Genomic DNA, 21,522 nt, shown 5'->3' on the forward strand with positions numbered 1-21,522 from the left:
AAGCAATCCAACAAACAAAAAGATAATCACACTGTAATAGGAAATGTGTTTTGAATAGGACATTGGAAGAAAAATAATAATCATTTTTACAGATAGATCCCAAAGTCAAGGATCTATGTTCAACCATGTGTGTTCCACCATCTTCACAATTGAACGAGCAACCATCATTAAGCAGTTAGCTTAGGCCGTAATATGATTCTTGGACTGAGATTTCAAAAATACCACAGGCCTTCTGAAAGGTTACCCCCTTCTAGCTCCACTATCATCTAATTTTATTTAAAAAAAAAAAAAGGAAAAATTTGAGCTTCTAGAGAGTAGGGGCTACCATTTTGTATCCCACAGGGCCAAGGAACAAGTTTTAATGTATTAATTTAAATTAATTTCAGTATGAGTATTGAAATATATAATAGAAATATTATAACATTATATATTTTCCATATACTTTTATTATATAGAAAATATATATTACAGAATATATTATTAAATATTGTAGAACAATATATAATATAGAAAAATATATAATATTCAGTAATATATTAAATACTTATTAAAATAGCAAGCTTATATAGGAAGAGTGATGGAGCATTGTGAGAAAGTTCAGCTTTATTTCTTTGACATTACTTTGTTTCTGCACAAACAAAAGAATTACAGGAATTGTCCAGATTATTCAAATAACTCAAAGTTGAGGAGGGAATATAAGTCAATGATGTAGAAACTCTTTTAAGATTTGAGCTAGTCTACAATCTGTAAAGATCTGTGAAATTGAACTATATTTGTGCTATTTCCATATTAAGTCAAGGCAACAAATCAATATTAATAATAATAACATAGCACTTCCTAGAACTTTCTAAAGAGTCCAATAAAGTTTTGTTAGAAAGGATTGTTTTTGAAGTTAAAAACCATGAGAAATTCCAGGAAAATCCACATACCTATGCCATCATACTATCAATCAGGGCAAAACATGCTTGAGTCTTTCATCAAGACTAAATGATTAAGGAGTGGTACATAACTTTTCCCTGTTCTAACTAGCTGAACACTTCCTTTTACTCCACATTTGTTTAATTGGCATGAAATTTCCCACTCCACTAAAACAGATCTTAGGATTTGGACAACACAAAATATCATTTTTTTTGAAAGGATTTGAGGATAAATCCAAAGTAATAGAACTGAAACTTGTATATTATGCTGGGTAGCAACTTAGTTTTCCCTATCCTTCTTCATGCTGGGAGATGAAAGAGATTCAGTTACGGCTTAAGCTCCACAGGCATACAAAGTGAAGTAGAAAACTGAGGCACATGTGCCTCCATTATCTGGTATCTCATGTGGGGCTTAGAGGTAAATTGTCGTTATTTGGCCTCCATTTCTGCCTTTAACCACTGGTGTAAACAAAGGTTACTGTGCCAAAGTTGACAGCAACCCAAATCCCTTTGGCATGTGAATTAGTTTCCTCTGCCGTACTGCTAGTTCCAAATTCCTTCTGGTTTCAGGATTTAGGAGTCAGGGTTGCCTCATCTTCTCAAATGAGTTACAATCATGCACATCCCTACACACTGCATGGTTGGCACTAGTTCCTTGATATGTGTTACTCCGTTTGATCCTCATGAAGGATCAAATGGGGAAGGGAAATACTATTGTCTCTGATTGTCCATTAAGATCTTGAGTATGTTCTACTTCCCTGTTTGACACACTGGTTTGAAAATGTTGCTAAGTCTTCCCAACAATGACAGACACTCAGTGGAAACGTGAAGGATTCCGTCAAACTGGTTATTTTGCATCATGTAGACCACTATTTCCCAACCTACAAGTGCATCATGGCCTTTGGTGTGTCAGGGACACACCTTGGGTGTGTGTCTCAGTCTAAAGCTTCCTCCTTTTCACAAGCTTCCTGTTTCTCATCTCTAGCTTCTAACTGTCACTGTAATCATCTCTTACTCTTCAGCCTGATGTCAAAAGCAAAAGTTCAGAAGTTCCTCATCAATAAGGAGTCCTTGTGAGCAGGTGAAGCTCATCTAACTAGGTAAGATGAAGATCTATCATAACCAGGAGGCAGGTTGGAAGGTGCCAGTTGCACTGGCAGTCAGGTGCAAGAGCTCTGCAGTGAGGCTGCCTGAGTGTCCATCCTAGATCTCTCACCTCTTGGCTCTGTGACCTTGAGCAGGTCTTAAATCTCTCTAAGCATTTGTTTTTTTTTAATTGATAAAATGAGGATAATAATAGTACCAAAATTATGGAGATTTTCGGAGCTTAAATAACATATGTGAACTATTTAGAGTAATGACTGCCATAAGGGGACTCAGTAGCTTATTATTAGTTTCATACAATTTGAAAAGTTTCATAATATTTGCAGATATAAGATGATCTTCAACCAGATAGCTAATGTATGCAAAGCTATTTAGCTTCAGAAGTAAACTCTGCATTTCTAGAAGTTAAATATTACTTTGTTATAGTGAATTATCTGTAATATTTATCTCTTGCTCACTTTTATAAGAAAAATAGTGAAAGCATTTATTAAGAACTTACACTGCACTAAATGTTATATATGACTTAATCCTCACTATAACCCTATGAGATAGGTTACATTATTGTCCTAATTTTACTAACAAGGAAACTAAGAGACAAAGCTACTAAAACACTTGCCTGAGGTTAGACATCTTCTTCTGTGGTGAGGCTGGACTTCAAATTTAGACCATTTGACTGTAGCACTTATATGATGAGCATGCTGTTTAGTGTTATAGTGTTGGTCTACCTTTGAACAGACATACTTTTAAACCATGGCAAGGAAGTGAGACTGCACATTGAAATATGCAAAATTTGCCTTTGGGTGCCACATGAGAAATAGTCACATCACTAGAAACTAATCATAAGCTTTTTTGTTTGGTTAAAGTTTTATTGATCCATTTTTCTTGTTTACTTTGTGGGATACTGGGCTTAACTAGGGGATACCTCCACTTTTTACTTGGCCATGGTATGAAAACCTGTCCTCTGAATCTTTAGATATTTTGGCAAATTGTAGGCAAACAAAGACTTAAAGCAATTCAACCTTGATTAAAATAAGACCAAAAATGCCTCCATACTTGATTAAATTTATTTCATTTTAGGAACTGGATTATAATCAAGACAATTTCTACATGAAAAAGTAGATTAATAGTGCTCCAAGTTAGTTCACTGTATTTATTCCTTTTTATACATTATCTGCCTTCAGTGTTATTCAAGTTTTCATTAATCATTAATAATTTCACTAATCATTTTATTTCATTAATCAACATTGATAGTTAAAATTAATCTGTGAATATTAAATGTTTCATGCCAGGCATTTCTATGATGTGGCTGCTTTTAACAACAACTTGTTTGATCTGTGGAACTTTAAATGCTGGTGGATTCCTTGATTTGGAAAATGAAGTGAATCCTGAGGTGTGGATGAATACTGTAAGTCATGGAAAACTGTGAAGAACATCAAATAAAGCAGGACTAATGGAGTATGAGGTTACGAAAGGTCCTGTTGTAACAGAAAATCTCTGATAAAACAGATAAAATGTAGATGGTTTTTAACCTCTGCAAGAGTCAAGCGAGTTAGATCTTTGTCTGAAAAACAAATACTGTGGTAATGAAAACCAAATTGTGCTATTGTGCTATCTATCTATCTATCTATCTATCTATCTATCTATCTATCTATCTATAGATAGAACCTCCTCTTTTGAATTTATGTTTTAAGAATATCAAGCTATTTGTTGATATACATGATTGCCTTCTATTGATCGATAGTTCTATTACTTTTAAACCAAGAGGGGTCTCAAAAGACAATTGACTTGATAATATAGCTTTGTCAGAAAGAATGGGTCAACGCTAAATTTTTCCCCAACCCCCCAAAATATTAGCCAATAGTAGATATTTTTTAAAATTCTACTTATTTTGTATTAAGACTTTATTTATTAATTTTACAGTTACCTGGTACTACAAATTTCAGATAATTCACCCTAATAAGCACACAACAGATGGTTTGTTTTAATTCCTTTTTATATCCTTTGGAGAAGTTCCACTAACGACTGTATTTTTACTGGGCAGAGTGAAATCATCATCTACAATGGCTACCCCAGTGAAGAGTATGAAGTCACCACTGAAGATGGGTACATACTCCTTGTCAACAGAATTCCTTATGGGCGAAGACATGCTAGGAGCACAGGTACAAGATATGTCTCTCCTGAAAAGGGGACTGCATTGACCTCCTGCTTCTCAGGAGGAATTTAATGCTAGATATGCATCAACAGAGTTTATCAAAATTGGTTTGAATTATTGGATTAGTCTTTAAATAGTTAACAGGGAGGCTTACTCTTTGCCTGATAATTCTCTGAAGACAGACAGGAACCTAAAAATACAAACAGCAAGACTGATCTTGCTAACTGCAACCAGAGGTACTTGTTAGGGTGTAAACAGAAAGGCGGAGCCTGCATTTTGTCACCTCATTACTGATTTATCATGTGGAAAATTGCTTTGTCCCAGGAAAATGGATCCTCTCATTGTCAGAAGGAGATTTTCTAGGTTGTATGAAATTGACTCTGGGGCACCCAAGAAGAACCTCTCCTGCTCCCACTAAAATTAAGGGGCCTCCCTCTGCAGGATAAAAAACAATCTAGTTAAATGACAACGGCATTTCTGAAAAGTTTTCCAGGACTGAAAACCTTAACATCCACATACACTTTGATCTAAGGGACAGACAGTTCATAGAATGAAAGAGTATGGTGTCAATAAGGCTTGAATTCTAGAATGAGGAGCCAGCCATGCCATAGCAGGGGAATGATACTCCTTAAAAGGGAAAATTTAACTACAAATCCTCTGCAGTAGAAATGATAAGAATAACCAAAATATCTGCAATGGTTCAATAGCAAATAATTTATTGGCAGCTGCTTACCATGTTCATTTTGCATCTTTTCTCCCACCACACATATTAAGGAGCAGCTGAGGTCATGTTTGACATTCTCTCCCTTTTATCTCCAGTTTCAGAATGAAAAATGAGAGTGAGATATGAGTAGTTTTACTAGTTAAAATATGAAACACCCAGTTAAATTTGAAGGTCAGATAAACAACAAATAATTTTTTATAAGTCTCATTTTAAGATAATACTAAAAAGTCATTATTTATTCACTATTATCACTATTTATAAAATTTTGTAGAGCATCCTGGATCTTTTTGCTTACTTTTGTTTTTATTTTTTGCTAAATCTGGCAATCCCAGGCACATGTGTGAAGGAGCTGTGAAATATAAAAGGAGAAAACTTTTATGGGAAAGATTTGGCTTAAGGAGAGATAATTTTGGAAAGATTTAGAATTAAAGATCATTCATTAGATGTAATGTTCTAAATACTTTATATCAGTTAAACCTCTCATCAACAATATGAGATGGGTACCACTAATAGTCACCATTTCACAAATGATGAAATTAAGGCACAACCGGTTATGTTAAGAGGCCTAAAGTCCACAAATAGCAAGCTGACAGACCAGAATTTAAGCCCAGGCATGCTGGCTCCAGAGCCTGTGCTCTTAGTCATTAAATTATTGTGCCTTACTTGACCTTCCACCCTGGTTCTTTGGATCTCCCTGAATGCTCTCTCTCCCTCAGAAATCTGGAAGTTGGCAGAGGGACACTGAGCTGAGTATACTATTGTAGTTTTTAAATGCTCTCCACTGGACAGAAGATGGGGATTTGAATAGAAATTTGGTGAGGAACTAATCAGTGTCCATTTACACTCACCTCCTCTTCCTCCCTGGAAGAGCTATAGGACTTGAGTAAGCATGATAAATTTCATGTCTTTGTAAACCACACCCAGGAAATTTGTATATACAAATACATAGAGCACAGTAGTTATCAGGACAGACTTTGACATAAAAAGAACTGGGTTTGAGTCCCTGCTCTGGCCTTCTTATCTGGGTGGCCCTCTGGGAAAGTTACTTAACTACATAAAGTTTTGTTTCCATATCTACAAAATGAGGGTTCTCAAAATAGCGGCTAGTTTATAGAGTTGTTGCAAGAATTTAGTAAGCTAATACATATAAATACGTCAACATAGCACCAGGTACAAAAATATGTGCTCAAGAAACCGAAGTTACCTGATTATAATGCTCTATACTATTGACAAGGGAAAAGTGAAAACAGTTTTTGTTTTACCATGTGTGTATGTGTGTGTGTCTGTGATGTTTCCAACATGCTCTATTTACCATAAATTACTCTCACTCTTTCTCTCTCTCTCTTTCTCTTTCTCCCTCTCTCATCTTACCCTTTCCCCCACCAGGTCCCCGGCCAGTTGTGTATATGCAGCATGCCCTGTTTGCAGACAATGCCTACTGGCTTGAGAATTATGCCAATGGAAGCCTTGGATTCCTTCTAGCAGATGCAGGTTATGATGTATGGATGGGAAACAGTCGGGGAAACACTTGGTCAAGAAGACACAAAACACTCTCAGAGACAGATGAGAAATTCTGGGCCTTTAGGTAAATATTAGCTAAGAAAACTCAAGGGGGAAATTGGAGGCAATTTAAAAAAAATAACGTGGACGCTATTAATGATTATCTTTGACACTTGAAGTCATATAGCTCCTTGTAGTTTCTGTTAAGATCTCAAAGGAGGGTAACAGCAAGAAGCTCTGATTTTTCACTGATTCTCCCACAGGCAAAGTATGGCATTTCAACAAGATCATTTTTACATCCAATTCTGTGAATTCTATGCATTAAAAGTATGTCCAAAGAGACAGCTCAGGAAATTATCATGACCAATGTGCACATTCATTCAGCCAATGTTTACTGAGTGGCTACTGTACGTGCTGTTCTAGGCCCCAAACATTCAAACAGGGAACAGACAAACTCTCTGACCTCACAAAGCTTATGTTCATTTTAGTGATAATTTTACAAGTCATTGCTCCTGGATGGCCAATCAACTGTGTAAAGATGATTTGGACCAGGACCTTATTGATTTAGAGAAACTGTGATTGATTTAGAGAAACTGAGATCACACATAGTACCACTTTCAGGAAAACTCCAATATTAGATTTTTAAAACCTTGTTAATGGGCAATGAAGAAGAATCTTTTTGATATCTTGTTTCTTTTAATGGAAGAGTTTTCTGCTGTCACCAGAGGACAGGCTGATGCCTGCGATAGACTTTCTTTCTTCAGGCCTAAGCTCCCTGTTGGTTTGTAAACCTGATGCTAGAACAGAGTGTGTATTCCTATTACATTAATAAAACATTCAGTACCCACTGAAAGTTTGAGAATAGTGGAGGGATAGAATAGAATGTTATGGTCTGAGTTCTTGGGCAGGGGCAAGCATCAGGAAATATTGAATCATTAGTCTTTAGGAGGTGTCACAACAATTCTCCTATTCTTGTAAGTCCCAATCTATAGATTTCCTCACATGTTCTTTTAATAAACAGGCTTCTAGCTTATGGAATACCTGATTTGACTAAATGTTATATAGGCCCTTTTGTTCCTCCTGTCTGAAGAACAAAATACTGGTACTATGGAATATTGGTATATATTAAATATATATCTATATATCCATGTGGACAGGAATACTACTATTAACAACATCTTACTGAGCACCCACTGGCAGCCAGAGTCATTTCTTTCATACTATTAAACCCCGTTAGCAGCCCCGTAAACCAGGTACTACCCTGTTTATTTCCCAAATGAGAAAACATAGGCTCAGAGCATTTCAATAATTTCTCAAGAGTTGCAAAGGTCATAAATGGTAGAATCATGATTTACAAAACCCCTGTTTCCAAAGATGGGTATTAAATGGTCCTAACAATTGTGAAGCCTCATGTGGGAGTCAGAAGTAGAGGCACACAAGCCAGATGGAGAAAGGGAGGGCAAAGAAAAGCAAGAGAAGGGAAGGAAGAGGAGGGATCATAAGGTTGAACTTCAAATATCATACACAAGTTTCGAAAGTGTTCCTCTTATAAGGAAGTAAAATGTACATATGCAGAAAAACAAAAAGCTACAATAGCCTACATATAATTGGATAAATAATGAAATACACATTGAATCTAAGTAAACAGCATAGAATCTGGGTGTAAAAAAGAAGTGAGCAAGTGCTCTGAGTTTTAAACTTAAACTTGCAAGTATTTATAAAAGCCCCTGTTTTATTTTGCAGTTTTGATGAAATGGCCAAATATGATCTCCCAGGAGTAATAGACTTCATTGTAAATAAAACTGGTCAGGAGAAATTGTATTTCATTGGACATTCACTTGGCACTACAATAGGTATGTTTATGAGGGTCACTGTTAGGTGTGTTTTTGAGGGTCAGTTTTCTCAGAGTCTTACAGGAGTTCACCTTTATGTTGGAATAAAACAACTGTTACTTATAGTGCCCTCAATTCCCTGTCCTCTGCTGGGAATAACCCTAGTACTCTAAGTAGCTGTGAGCCTGCAGTGCACAGACTATATGTAGGGCAAACCTTTCCTGGGTCTCTGGTCACAGCAGCATATTGACTACGGTGATGCAATTTCCCAGGAATAACATGTGTTCCAAATTCAAAGAAATAATTCCACAGAGTAAGTTTCTAGATTCCCTCTGAGCTGAAAAAGTAAAATTCAATGCCATGGAATATGGCTGAAACATAATAAATGTGCATCAATCATCTCTTTCTCACAATCCAAATGGGATTTTTAAAAAATAAAAGGGAAGGGCTTATACCTATATTTAAACAAATTGAAAAGGCATGGTTATATTTGTTTGTGGGTTGGAACACACAAGCTTACTATAATAAATCAATTGAGCTTATCTATTCAGTGTGTGACTTAGTATTTATGAAATAGCAAGTAAATGTAAGCACTATGTAGAAATTTCTAAAGTTTTTTAAGCTGACAGCTTACTTCTTAATTTACTTACTTTACTTAATTTACTTTACAATTTACTTTCCAGATATTTTGGAAAGAAATCAATAATCTAGTTCCAAGTAAAAGTTGAAAGGAACCCACACTAATAAAAGCTTTGAATTTGTCATTGAACTTCCACTAAAGTTTCCAATTTTAAGAGAAGAAATCACGTGAAAGTGCAATATTTCAGTTTAGGGAAATATTTTCATTATCGCCACTATCATCAGTAACAAACATATATTCATTAGTATTTTAGATTGACAGGCACTTTCCAAGCTCAGAACAGGCAGTTAGCATCAGTCAGCATATACTAAAAAAGTATCAAAGAACTCATAGGAGATCAAAAATGCCACCAATAGGCAAATAATTACAGTATCTAACACTTATTGAGCATTCGTTATGTGTAGGGTCTTGTGTTCAGGACCTTCCCCACAGTATCTCCCTCTGATCTTCAAAACAACCTGAATGTTATTATCCCCATCTCATAGAAGAAGAAACACAAGTTCAGAACGCAGATTCAAACCAGATGTATCTGATTTCACCAATAGGGTGTGTAAGGATTCCGGAGAAATGGTGTAGAGAAGAAGAAATGACTTTAGTTGGTTTTGGAAAGTGGGTAGGACTTAGATATGCTCTTATACTTGATCTGCAAAAAAAAAAAAAAAAAAAAAAAAAAAAAAAAAAAAACCATGGAGAATTTGATTATCTGTGCTCTGTGTTTCATTTAGGACATAAATATTTTTAGTGACTGTTGTTTGCATTTTGGACAGAGCAATTTCTGTTATGTAAGGAGCACCCACTCTTTGTAGGACATTTAGTAGGTCCCAGCCCATTAAACAGGGCTCTGCAGTCAGCGTGACCCTCAAAAATCTCACCTCCACACATTTCCAAACACCCTCTGGGGAAGTACTATTCCTGATTCAGAGTCTTTTCATCAATTGTTCAGTCAATTATTTCAGTTCTTCTTTTTCTGGCCAAGACAGTTTTAATGTTTCAACAAGTGTTTCAGTACACACACACACACACACACACACACGCCAGTGGAGGCCCAGGAAGGGACCTCTGGAAACCAAATTATATGGATATTCTCCCTAGCCTACCCAGTGTTGTGCTAATCTCCATCCTCACAGATATACAAAGGGGTGCAATGCTACTGCTGAAAGAGCAAAGCAAATGGAGATGCCTCGTCCTTACTGGGCCATCGTGGATGCTAGGGAAAGCCTCTTTCTTTTTGGAAACAGGGAAGAGTCTAGAGGGTTGAAAAACACCCAGTAAGACACTGGGAGCAGTGAAATTTCATTCCATAGTGAGAAAGAAAACCTGTTAGAATAACTGGGTGATGCTGCAGAAAGAAATCAATTCACCTCCTGTGACTGATTATTTGCTTCTGGAAGCTCTGTGATTCATTCTGGCATCTCAGAGTTAGGGATGAAATGAGAATGTTGCCAGCATTTAGCCCCCCAGGCTTGGGAAGTTTACACAGCAGTAGCTACTCCAGCAGCTTAACCATCACCTTTCCCCTGCCAACTACTCCATTTCCCCCAATCAAGTCAAACTGTCCATAAATAGAATAAAATAAAATTGGAGACTTGAGAGCAGAGAAGACTGAAGGCAGATTATCTTTATAGAATAACTCAGAAGACTTCCAATTCATCCCCAGTATGATCACGATAGAAGGAAAAAATGACTAAGCAGAGCCCCAATTTTGTCAGAAACATTGCGTAAGTATTTATTTTTACAAGATTGTCTTATCTCCTGTTCTCTCAGGGTTTGTAGCCTTTTCCACCATGCCTGAACTGGCACAAAGAATCAAAATGAATTTTGCCTTGGGTCCTACGATCTCATTCAAATATCCCACGGGCATTTTTACCAGGTTTTTTCTACTTCCAAATTCCATAATCAAGGTAGGCTCCTTTCAACAAAATGTACCTGAGGATCTCATTTTGGATCATAAATCCTTATTATTTTCAAATCTACTGTAAAGTAAAAGTAGGAAATTTAGATAAAATCTATAGAACTTAGACTCTGTGGGTATGTGCTTGTGTATGTGTGTCCCCGCGTGTGCGCATGTCTGTGCCATAGTATCTGCAGGTTCTGTAATACAATTTACTATACAAGGTCATCAGCAGGCTGAGTATATGTCAGAATTTCTAGCTGAACTGAGTGCTATATGACAACAAGGATTTTTCTTGTTTTCCCAAGTGTTTTTTGTTCCATTTAGTCAGGTAGGTCAATGAATTCACATTGCCCAAATGAAAGACACTTCAAGTTACCCATAATCACTGATGTGTCCAATTTTGACATTAGAAAAACCTGATTAATATATTCCTTCCAATATGGAAACTTGCCCTAATTACTAAAGCTAAGATTCCAAAGCCTAAATGTATTACAGCTCAAGTATTAATTCAAATATTTATTGGTTATTTTTCAGGAGTTGAAAAAGTCATTTGGTTGCCAATTGTGGATTTGGGATTTTATCTATTAAACGGTTGTTTTTTTTTTTTTTTCTCTTTGCTTTTGTTTCTCTGCAAAGGTCATTGCCACAATGAACACAGCATTTAATCAAATTCCAGATTGGCCTTTGAACTTGGGATGACGGATAAAATGGATTTGGGCCAAAATTGAAGTCAAGGAGGCCAGTTAGAATATCAAAATAATTCATATATAAGAAAATGAGATGTTGGTTTGGGGTAGAGTGGTAGGAATGAAAAAACTTATTTGTGAGCTAACACAAGGAAGAATTTCCATAGGGCCTAATAATAGTTAGGTCTGATAATACTATGGTCTGATAATAGTTTTATTGTATTGTTTACTGAGAGCACAAATGATGTAACTTCCTTATTCAAGAGCTTTTCTAGTTTATTTAAAAATGTGTTGACATCAGTTAGGTTTTAATGTTTTCTATATTTGGACAGCGTGAGCAAACTAATTTGTTAAATTAAATTCAGAGAGAGATACATCTATCTGTAAATACATATAAGCGTTGTTTGTGTTGCTCTTCCTACATAGGTCAGCTATAAGGCAAATAATGTTCCTGGGTTATCTCAGTTTCACATTTCCCACTGTCAATATTCCTGCTACTTTTAAGTCCCATATCCTGCTCTTTTCTTCCGTCAGTTTCCCCCAGAAGCTCCAAGACCCCACCAGGAATCCCCATCCAAGTTTACTTTCCCAACTCCTGGAAGTTTCAATTGTGCTGCCTTTGTGACATTATCATGTCTTTTCTGTTCAATGGTTCCTTCTCTTTGGCTCACTGTTCTCTACTTTTCAGCCTGAGAGCTGGCTAATCTGGGACAGTACTCGAATGCAGTGTGCACATGGGTAACATGGAAAACCCCGATTTTCCCTTATATTCAAGGTATTATTTGACCTTAAGAAAAACTGTTTTACATTTCATACCAATTAATGAGAAAAAAATATTGGCAAGCACTGACTGGGCAGAATACAGGGAAGCTTCACTATGGAGAAGTGAATTTGGGATTGAGGGCCTTTATTGCAATCTCCTTGTAAATAATATTTGATACTCTTCCTCATCTGGAGATACATTCCTAAGTAACTTTTCCTGAATAATTTGGTCTCCTTGACTGAATCAGTAAGTACAAATAGATCCCCAAGCGTGGCTCTTTCCTAGAATGAAGGAAATGTCAAGAAGTCTGAAGATGATTCTTGAATTTTGGTTTTTTGCTATTGCTAGTTGGGCTTGTTGTCCTTGTTGTTGTTGCTATTGAGTTGAGCTCCTTATATATTCTGGTTACTAATCCCTTGTAATATGGATAGTCTGCAAATATTTTATCTCATTCAAAGATAATTATTATTTACTTTCATAGGCTGTTTTTGGTACCAAAGGTTTCTTTTTAGAAGATAAGAAAACGAAGATAGCTTCTACCAAAATCTGCAACAATAAGATACTCTGGTTGATATGTAGTGAATTTATGTCCTTATGGGCTGGATCCAACAAGAAAAATATGAATCAGGTATGTATGATAATTATAGGGCCATTTGATACCTTAAGAAATTCCAGCTTTCCTTTGACTCATTTTGATATATCTATTTACTGTATAAATTCATATGGTATTCCAAACCCTTAAAGACAGATTTTTTTTTTGCTTTTAAAAATGTTTATGGGTATATAATAGTTGTACATATTTATGAGATACATATATTTTGATATAAGCATACAATGTGTAATGACCAAATCAGGGTAATTGGGATATCCATCACCTCAAGCATTTATCATTTCTTTTTGTTAGAGACATTCTAATTTGACTCTTCTAGTTATTTTGAAATATACAATGAATTATTGTTAACTATAGTCATCCTATTGTGCATGCTAGACTTTAGTCCTTCTAACGTTATTTTGGTACCCATTAACCAATGCCTCTTTATCCTTCCCCCACCCCTACTACCTTTCCCAGCCTCTGGTAACCATCATTCTTCTGACTATCTCTATAAGGTCAGTTTTTTTTTTAACTCCCCTATATGAGTGAGAACATGCAGTATTTGTCTTTTTGTGCCTGGCTTATTTCACTTAATGTAATGTTCTCCAGTTTCATCCACATTATTGCAAATGACATGATTTCATTCTTCTTATGGCTGTCTATATGTACCACATTTTATTTATCCACTCATCTGTTGATGGACACTTAGGCTGATTTCATATCTTGGTCATTGTGAATAGTGCTGTACTAAACATGGGGGTGCAGATGTCTCTTCCATGGATTGATTTCCCTTTTTTTTTTTTTGAATATAGACCTAGCACTGGAATTGCTGGATCATATGGTAGTTCTACTTTTAGTTTTTTGAGGATCCCTCATACTCTTCCCCATAGTGCCTGTACTAATTTACATTCCTACCAACAGTCTGTGCAAGAGTTCTCTTTTCTCCACATTCTTGTCAGCATCCATTATTGCCTATCTTTTTGATAAAAGCTATTTTAACTGGAGTGAGATAGTACTTCATTGTAGTTTTAGTTTGCATTTCTCTAATGATTAGTAATGTTGAACATTGTTTTTAATGTACCTCTTGGCTATTTGTATGTCTTCTTTTGAGAAATGTCTACTCAGATCATTTGTCCATTTTTAAATCAGATTTTTTTTTTTGCAATTGAGTTATATGACCTCTTTATATATTCTGGTTACTAATCCCTTGTCAGATGGGTAGTTTACAAATATTTTCTCTCATTCAACAGGTTCTTAGTTCACTTTGTTGATGGTTTCCTTTGCTTTGCAGAAGCTTTTTAGCTTGACGTAATCTAATTTGTTCATGTTTGCTTTGGTTGCCTGTGCATTTGAGGGCTTACCTCAAATTGGCCCAGACCAATGTCCCGGAGTGCTTCCGTAATGTTTGTTTTTTAGTAGTTTCATAGTTTTAGGTCTTAAATGTGTCTTTAATCCATTTTTATTTTGTTTTTGTATCTGGCAAGAGATAGAGATCTAATGTCATTCTTCTGCTTATGGATATCTAGTTTTCCCAGCATCATTTCTTGTGGAAATTGTCCTTTGCCCAATGTATGTTCTTGATGCCTTTGTTGAAAATTAGTTGACTACAAATGTGTGGATTTATTTGTGGGTTATTTATTCTGTTCCATTGGTCTATGTGTCTGTTTTTATGCCAGTATCATGCAGTTTTGATTATTACAGGTTTTTAGTATAATTTGAAGTCAGGTCATGTGATGCCTCCAGCTTTGTTCTTTTTTCTCAGAATCTTATATTTAGAAAAACCTAACTAAAGACGCCAACAAAAAACCTGCTAGAACTGATAAACAAATTCATTAAATTTGCAGGATACAAAAATCAACATACAAAATTCAGCAGCATTTCAATTTGCCAAGAGCAAATAATCTTAAAAAAAGAGAGAAAAAAAAACAAGAAATAATCCCGTTTATAATAGCTACAAATAAAATAAAACACCTAGGAATAAACCATACCAAAGAAGTGAAACATTTCTACAAGGAAAACTATAAAACACTGATGAAAGAAATTGAAAATGACATTAAAAAATGGAAAGGTATTCCATGTTCATGGATTGCAAGAATCAATATTGTTAAAATGTCCATACGATCCAAAACAATCTACAGATTCAATGCAATCCCTATCAAAATACCAATGACATTCTTCATTGAAACAAAAAAAAGCCTAAAATTTAAGTGGAACCATGAAGGTAGATGTCTGCTATACATAGAAGATTAAGTACTCAACAAACCTTGAATATGAAGACGGGGGAAGTGAATAGGCAGCTTCACTCTTCTATTCCCTGGTGAAATTTAAGAGAATGGATGTTTTATAATGGGTAGCAGTTTCTTACATGTTCTCAATCAGCCATAACTTACTACAGTCAATTTGAATTTATTGCATTTGAATATATTGGATTAAAAATAAAATCCTAAAAAAGGAGAGAAGCACATATAAACCTGCGTCTTATTTCACGTGTTCCTTTCTTTGTGGGTGACTTTTGTTTTGAAATAAAACCTGCAAAATAACAGGACAGGGTGGAAGGGAGATGGGATCCCCTCTTTATGAAGAAGTAGCAGTCCTGTTTTATCACCTCTTCATTTTCTGTTATTGAGAATTCAAGAAGAAGGAGGAGGAAGAGTTCACATCCACAGACTGGTGTGGTTGAATAGTTGTCTCTACTGTATTCCAAATTGCAGCCAATGAGGCTGTTACAGTGAAGCCAGTCCCAAGATAATTGTTCTGTACCCCTATTCTCTAAGAAGCTAAATTGTGTTAGACTGAAACCCATAAGGAACCATTGTTCAAAGTTGGCTTGTTCAAAAGTAAAGATTTTTAATAGTTTCTCTTAATTAGATTATTTTCTAAGACATAGAATTATGATTACTATTTTATCTCTATAATTTTCATCTCTATAATGTTTACAAATACTGAAATAACCTTTGGAAAAAATTGGCTTTTAGCTTTACTTTTGCAATATTTTATTTTATCCCCATAAAATCCTAGGAAATTGGTACTATGATTTTTAGTATGTTCATTTAATAGATGAAAACACAGAAACTCAAAGATGTTAAATATGGTGGCCAAGTTCACAAAGCTGATCATTAACAACAACAGGGACTGAACTCCTGGTTTTCTGATTTAATCTGTGACAGTGCACTTGGATGCGCATGCACGCATCACCCCCACACTTGCACATAGAACCTTTCCTAGTTGGCTTTGCTCCATGATGACCATTACTGTTCCTTCTACTTCAAAATAAGCAAATTATCCTACAGATTCAGAGCTGGTGCAGGTGTGCTGTCAAGCAGCCCATTCCATTAGTCAGCTTGTGGTTCACTCACATTAAAGTATTGACCTAAATGGTATATTTATCTAGATAATTCTACCTTGTTATTTTCAAAGCCCCGGTCTTGTTTGCTAATTCTGTGCATCATTTTTCTCTGATTCTGAAAGGCAAAATTTTGTTGGGCAATTGCTGTAATATGAGTTTTATCTCCTTTAGAGTCGAATGGATGTGTATATGTCACATGCTCCCACTGGTTCATCAGTACAGAACATTCTGCATATAAAACAGGTAGAGTCTTAGTCATGGAAAACCATTCCAATCCTTATTTTCAATATATTTAAAAAGACAGAATTGACCCTGTTAACAGGCCTACCCTAAGAATCTTAAGAGCTTGCTTCCAGTTTGTCCTTGCTGCCTTCTGTATGCCTTGATTTCCCTGGAATTTAAGAGAAAGGATGTAATGGTACAGACCAAGTAGATGACATAAATGAACACCACCTTAAATCAGAGTTTTAAAAATAGGCCCTGAACTGAAGCAAGAGGTAAACTAGGGAAGCCTCAAGAGAACTGAGACTTCTCCAGAGAGAAGTATCTGGGATTTAACTTCTTTCTAATGAGGCTTGGTTTTCCATGAACTTTTCCTTTAAACCAAGGGGGTATTGCTCGTCTTTCTGTTGAGCCCCATTTGTCATAATTGTAAAATGGGTATTTACATCCTTCTGGTGATCTAGGAGCCCTATTTTCGTCCTAGCATACAGTATTTTTCTAAAATTTGCTGTTAACTTTCATGATTCTTACCCTAACTATTCTTTTTCTAAAAAATATTTGTTTCAGCTTTACCAATCTGATGAATTCAGAGCTTATGACTGGGGAAATGAAGCTGATAATATGAAACATTACAATCAGGTGAGCTACTTACAGTAACCCCAGCATGCTGATTTTGATAAATTATAATAAAAAATTATTTGAGGGTGGAAAGACTCCTACCTGTCATTTGGTGGCATTTATACTGATATAACTTTTTTTAAAAAAAATTTTTAATTTTAATTTTAATTTATTTCAGAAAATTTATAAATTAAAGAAGCATATACAAAGGAACTTACATCATGTGTAATACTTCCATCCAGAGATAACTAGATGTACTAACATTTTGGTGTATTTATTCCAATTTTCTCAGTATTATATTGCTTTTAGACAACTTTTAATCTTTCTATTTTACTTAAGCTATAGTAAGAGATAACTAATATAACTGAGGGATTTTTAAACGCGTTTTTAATGGCTACATAATAGAAATTATTTCATAAAAATCTTTACAGCATAAATGAATATACACTTTTTAATACCAACAGAAAAATTAGAACTCCATATGAAAGTTGAATAAGTATTACCCAACATTGAATACTTGGGTCGTAAGGCATCTTTCTCCATATAGCTTTATGACATAAAAATCTGTAGCCTTGTTTAGCACCATACTTTTAATTAATCCTGTCACCACTTTTCTGTTCTCATAGCCAGGGGCTTGGCTTATAAGTATGAACTAAGCAAATTAAATTAAATTGTTTTAAGTATTTTCCCAGGCTATCATATTTTAAGCTATTTACTGGTGCAACTATAGATCGATTATTAATAAGTTGTTTCTGAGGATCAAAACAATCAGACTAATCAATTTCTCAATAATGAATTGGCCTGTTAGAGGAATAATTCTACTAATCCTTAAAACCACTACAAGAGATAGACCATGTATATTTTATTTATTTTTAAAAATAAGTTTAAGATGTGATTTACATACAAGAACATTACTAATTTTGTGTGTCCCATTTAATAAGTTTTGACAAATATATTTATTTGTGTAACCACACCACAATCTAAATATAGGACGTTTCTATCACCACTAAAAGTTTTTTTTCCTGCTCCTGAGACTATTTATAGACACAAATGCATGTATTTGCAAATGCTTAGAAAAGGTCTAGAAAAAAAAACAGTAAATGTTAAAGTGGTTATCTTCAGAGAGAAGAAAGAAGAAAAGAAGTGGATGGACATGAGACAGTAAAGGACTCTCATTTTGGACTTTACATATGTCTGTTTTCTTCCATTATTTTGAATAAACATGCTCTATTTATAAATTGTTTACATTTACAAGAAAATGAAACAAAATAAACACACACACTCAAGATCATTATGGTCAAGTACTAAAGTATGTGAGAGTGTTAATGTCCTTAGAATTTGTCCACAGTTAGCTGGTCCTACTCTGCTCCAAGCCAGTCCTATTTTGTGAATTAATCTCATTTGATGCCAATTTTTATTACATTCTCTCCAAAAAACTAGTCTCAACAGTTTGCCCTCTCCTCAAGTTCACAGCATTATCTCTGCTATATCTATATTTTATTGGGTATAAGAGAATTAACCCATGTAAGCTCCATGGGGGTAGGGATTTCTCATCATTTTGTTCACCAGTGTTTTCTCATCTGGAAGAGTACATGACAATTACTGGGCTCCCAATATCTACGTGTTGCATTAATGAAATTTCTTAACTTTAATCTACCTCAAAATGTCTCTATCTTCTTGATTCTCTCCTTCCTTTCTGTATCAGAAAATGATGGTCCTCTTATTTTCCAAGTTATTCTGGTCCTGTACCCTTGATCCCATCTCTTCTCACTTCCCCTTCCTTCCTGGCTCCATTCTCCTGTCCCTTATGAAAAACAAGCAAGACCATCAATTCTATCAAGTTATCATTATGTCACTCTGTTCTTATCAACATATTTTTAGTATTGAAGAGGTCTTCTTCTACTTACTCCTGAACCTTGTACAATGCAGTTTAGGTCTTCGTCTTTTTATCATAGCTACCCTATTTAAAGTCACCCATGGCTTTTAATTGCCAAATTCAATGGCCTATCTTCACCTTTTGAAATGTGTTATGTTCGTTACCACAGTCTCCTTGCAACTCAGTCCCCTGACTTGGACTTCCATAACAGAATGATTTCTGATTTTCCTTCTGTTTGTGATTGTTCCTTTTGTCCCAGGCACTGGCTACTCCACCTTCCACCTCTCTGAAATCATTAGCATTCCCCAAGGATTCTTCAAAACTCTCTTTCTTCCTTGGAGAAGTCAGCATAGCTTTAATTTGGACCATTTCTATGGCTTATCTAGATTTTTTCAGGACTTGCCTTCAACCTATTCTTTCTGTAGGTGATTCCATTAACTGTTGCCCATATGGTAGTCCGAAGACAGACCTCCGAGAAATGACCCTTGTCTCCAAAACTTCTGCAATATGTCCAAATTTCCTAGCCTGACATTCAGACTTTGATTATCTGCCTCCAAGTTTATATCCTATCATATTCCTTTATATATTCTGTTCTCCAGGTACACTGGGAAGCTTGCCATTCCTGATCATAGCCTACAAACTCTTCCTGCCTCCCACTCACCCTCATCTCTGCTGTCAAAATGCAACCTTCCCTCAAGAGTCATTTCACAGGACCCCTCTTTCTATGAAGCCCTCAGGTGGAAATAATTTTTTGCCTTTATTTCCATTTTATTTTTGGAGTGTTTATGGCATTTAACATACCTTACTTTGTATACAAATATTTGCCTTGCTCCCTCTTTTGCAAATTTCTTAAAGGTAGAGACCATTGTATGTTTTCTTCATATGTTGCTGGTGCCTAACAGAACTATGGCCATTGTCCACATTCATTTAGCAGCCTTTGTAGTTATTGCTTTGAGGAGCTTCCTCTCATGAATGCCCTTGCTTTCTCTCCCACAGAGTCATCCCCCTATATATGACCTGACTGCCATGAAAGTGCCTACTGCTATTTGGGCTGGTGGGCATGATGTCCTCGTAACACCCCAGGATGTGGCCAGGATACTCCCTCAAATCAAGAGTCTTCATTACTTTAAGCTATTGCCAGATTGGAACCACTTTGATTTTGTCTGGGGCCTCGATGCCCCTCAACGGATGTACAGTGAAATCATAGCTTTAATGAAGGCATATTCCTGAATGCAATGCATTTACTTTTCAATTAAAAGTTGCTTCCAAGCCCATAAGGGACTTTAGAAAAAATAGTAACCAACAATGAGGTTGTCCCCCAGCACCCTGGGGGAGATGCACAATGGAGTCTGTTTTCCAAGTCAATTGTGTTAGTGTTATTTATGTTTAGAGACATCTTTGCATGGGACCATCTACAGGTCCTTATAAACAATGAGTTAGATTAGGCAAAAAGATAAACAAGTTGCTACTCTATCTGGTATTTAAGTCTAATTAAATTGTAATTTTTAGGGCATACCATGAAGTATAGAAATGTCTGAAGCTTCAAAGGAACAGTGAAATTCCTTTAAGGTCCTACATGGAAACCTCTGTTGTCATTTAATTTATATGGATTGCTATGGCAATGGACAGAGTGTGGGATTAGGATGAGGGCCTGTAAATTCTTTATAAAAGTTTCTTAGCTATCCTGAAGATGTATAGACATTTTTACTTTTTTAGGTATTTTCAACATCAGAAATTCAAAAAAGTCCCCAAAGATTCTTCCAGAGAAGCCTTCTTTTCTTACAATCTTATCCCTGGCTATCTGCGTAAACGGAATCTTGAACCCATAATAGGATACATGTATAAAATCTTCCTTATTAAAGCAGAAATAAATTGTGCAGCATCAATATCATTTTATAATCATAGGGAGGCTTCTTTGTTTAGCATGTAATGCCCCCTTTTTGTTCTTTGAGGGGTTTGAACATTCCATGAAAAACTGACAGATAGGAAACTGACAATAAAAGATTAAGCTAAAGATGGAAGCCGAAAGTACTAGGCTAGATAGTCTCTAAACATTAAGTATTTTCTTCCTCCATCTTAAAAGCAATGAGAAGCCACCAAAATATTTTACCTAATGGAAACCTGATTGCCGTGTTTTTGTAACGATCGCTTTGGCTGCTACATAGAAAATGGATTAGAAGATGCCAACAAAAGATTCTGAGCAAGTTTGTAAATCTGATCAAGTGTTCTGATGCAGGCCGATATCCTTCTGTGCTAAGAGAGATGATCCTTGGAAAATCCAGAGCCAGGTCCATAATACTTTCCTGCTCTGCTGGCAAATCCACAAGCTGCTGGCCCCTGGAGCCATTCTTCTCTCAAAACTAGCATTCATCAATTTAATGTATATGTATTGATGGGGAATAATGGTCACTATGAAAACCATGTGATAATATGGAAAAATACCCATGATATAATGTTATGTGAAGAGAAGAAAATGAAACTGGTAGAACTATGTGTTTGCAAATATATACAAATATTAAAACAATTATATGACTTTATAAAATATTTGTATATAATGAAAACTGAAGCAATATAAAAAATAAAATTAGTCGTGTCAGGGTAGTAACATGATGAGTGATTAATAGTTTTTAATTTTTAATATAGTAATGACATAATG

At 35.5% G+C, this 21,522-nt stretch overlaps 1 protein-coding gene across 1 annotated transcript; it reads left to right on the forward strand.

Moving 5' to 3' along the window:
* Nucleotides 1–1,930: 1,930 nt before the first annotated feature.
* Nucleotides 1,931–21,471, forward strand: LIPN (lipase family member N). The gene is made up of 10 exons (XM_521546.7): nt 1,931–2,017; nt 3,311–3,426; nt 4,063–4,180; nt 6,284–6,482; nt 8,141–8,250; nt 10,634–10,770; nt 12,694–12,840; nt 16,322–16,393; nt 16,940–17,011; nt 19,863–21,471. Exons 2-10 carry the CDS (start codon nt 3,319–3,321, stop codon nt 20,094–20,096), a joined length of 1,197 nt encoding a protein of 398 aa, XP_521546.4. The 5' UTR covers nt 1,931–2,017; nt 3,311–3,318; the 3' UTR covers nt 20,097–21,471.
* The last annotated feature ends 51 nt before the right edge of the window (nt 21,472–21,522 follow it).

This window comes from Pan troglodytes, chromosome 8 (assembly GCF_028858775.2).
Source record: "Pan troglodytes isolate AG18354 chromosome 8, NHGRI_mPanTro3-v2.0_pri, whole genome shotgun sequence".
In the NCBI taxonomy this organism is placed as follows: domain Eukaryota; kingdom Metazoa; phylum Chordata; class Mammalia; order Primates; family Hominidae; genus Pan; species Pan troglodytes.

Coding starts and splice junctions, on each gene's coding strand:
- LIPN (XM_521546.7), top strand. CDS start 3,319: ATGATGTGGCTGCTTTTAACAACAACTTGTTTGATCTGTGGAACTTTA. Junction 8,251..10,633: donor TTCACTTGGCACTACAATAG/GTATGTTTATGA, acceptor CTGTTCTCTCAG/GGTTTGTAGCCTTTTCCACC. Junction 17,012..19,862: donor ATATGAAACATTACAATCAG/GTGAGCTACTTA, acceptor TCTCTCCCACAG/AGTCATCCCCCTATATATGA.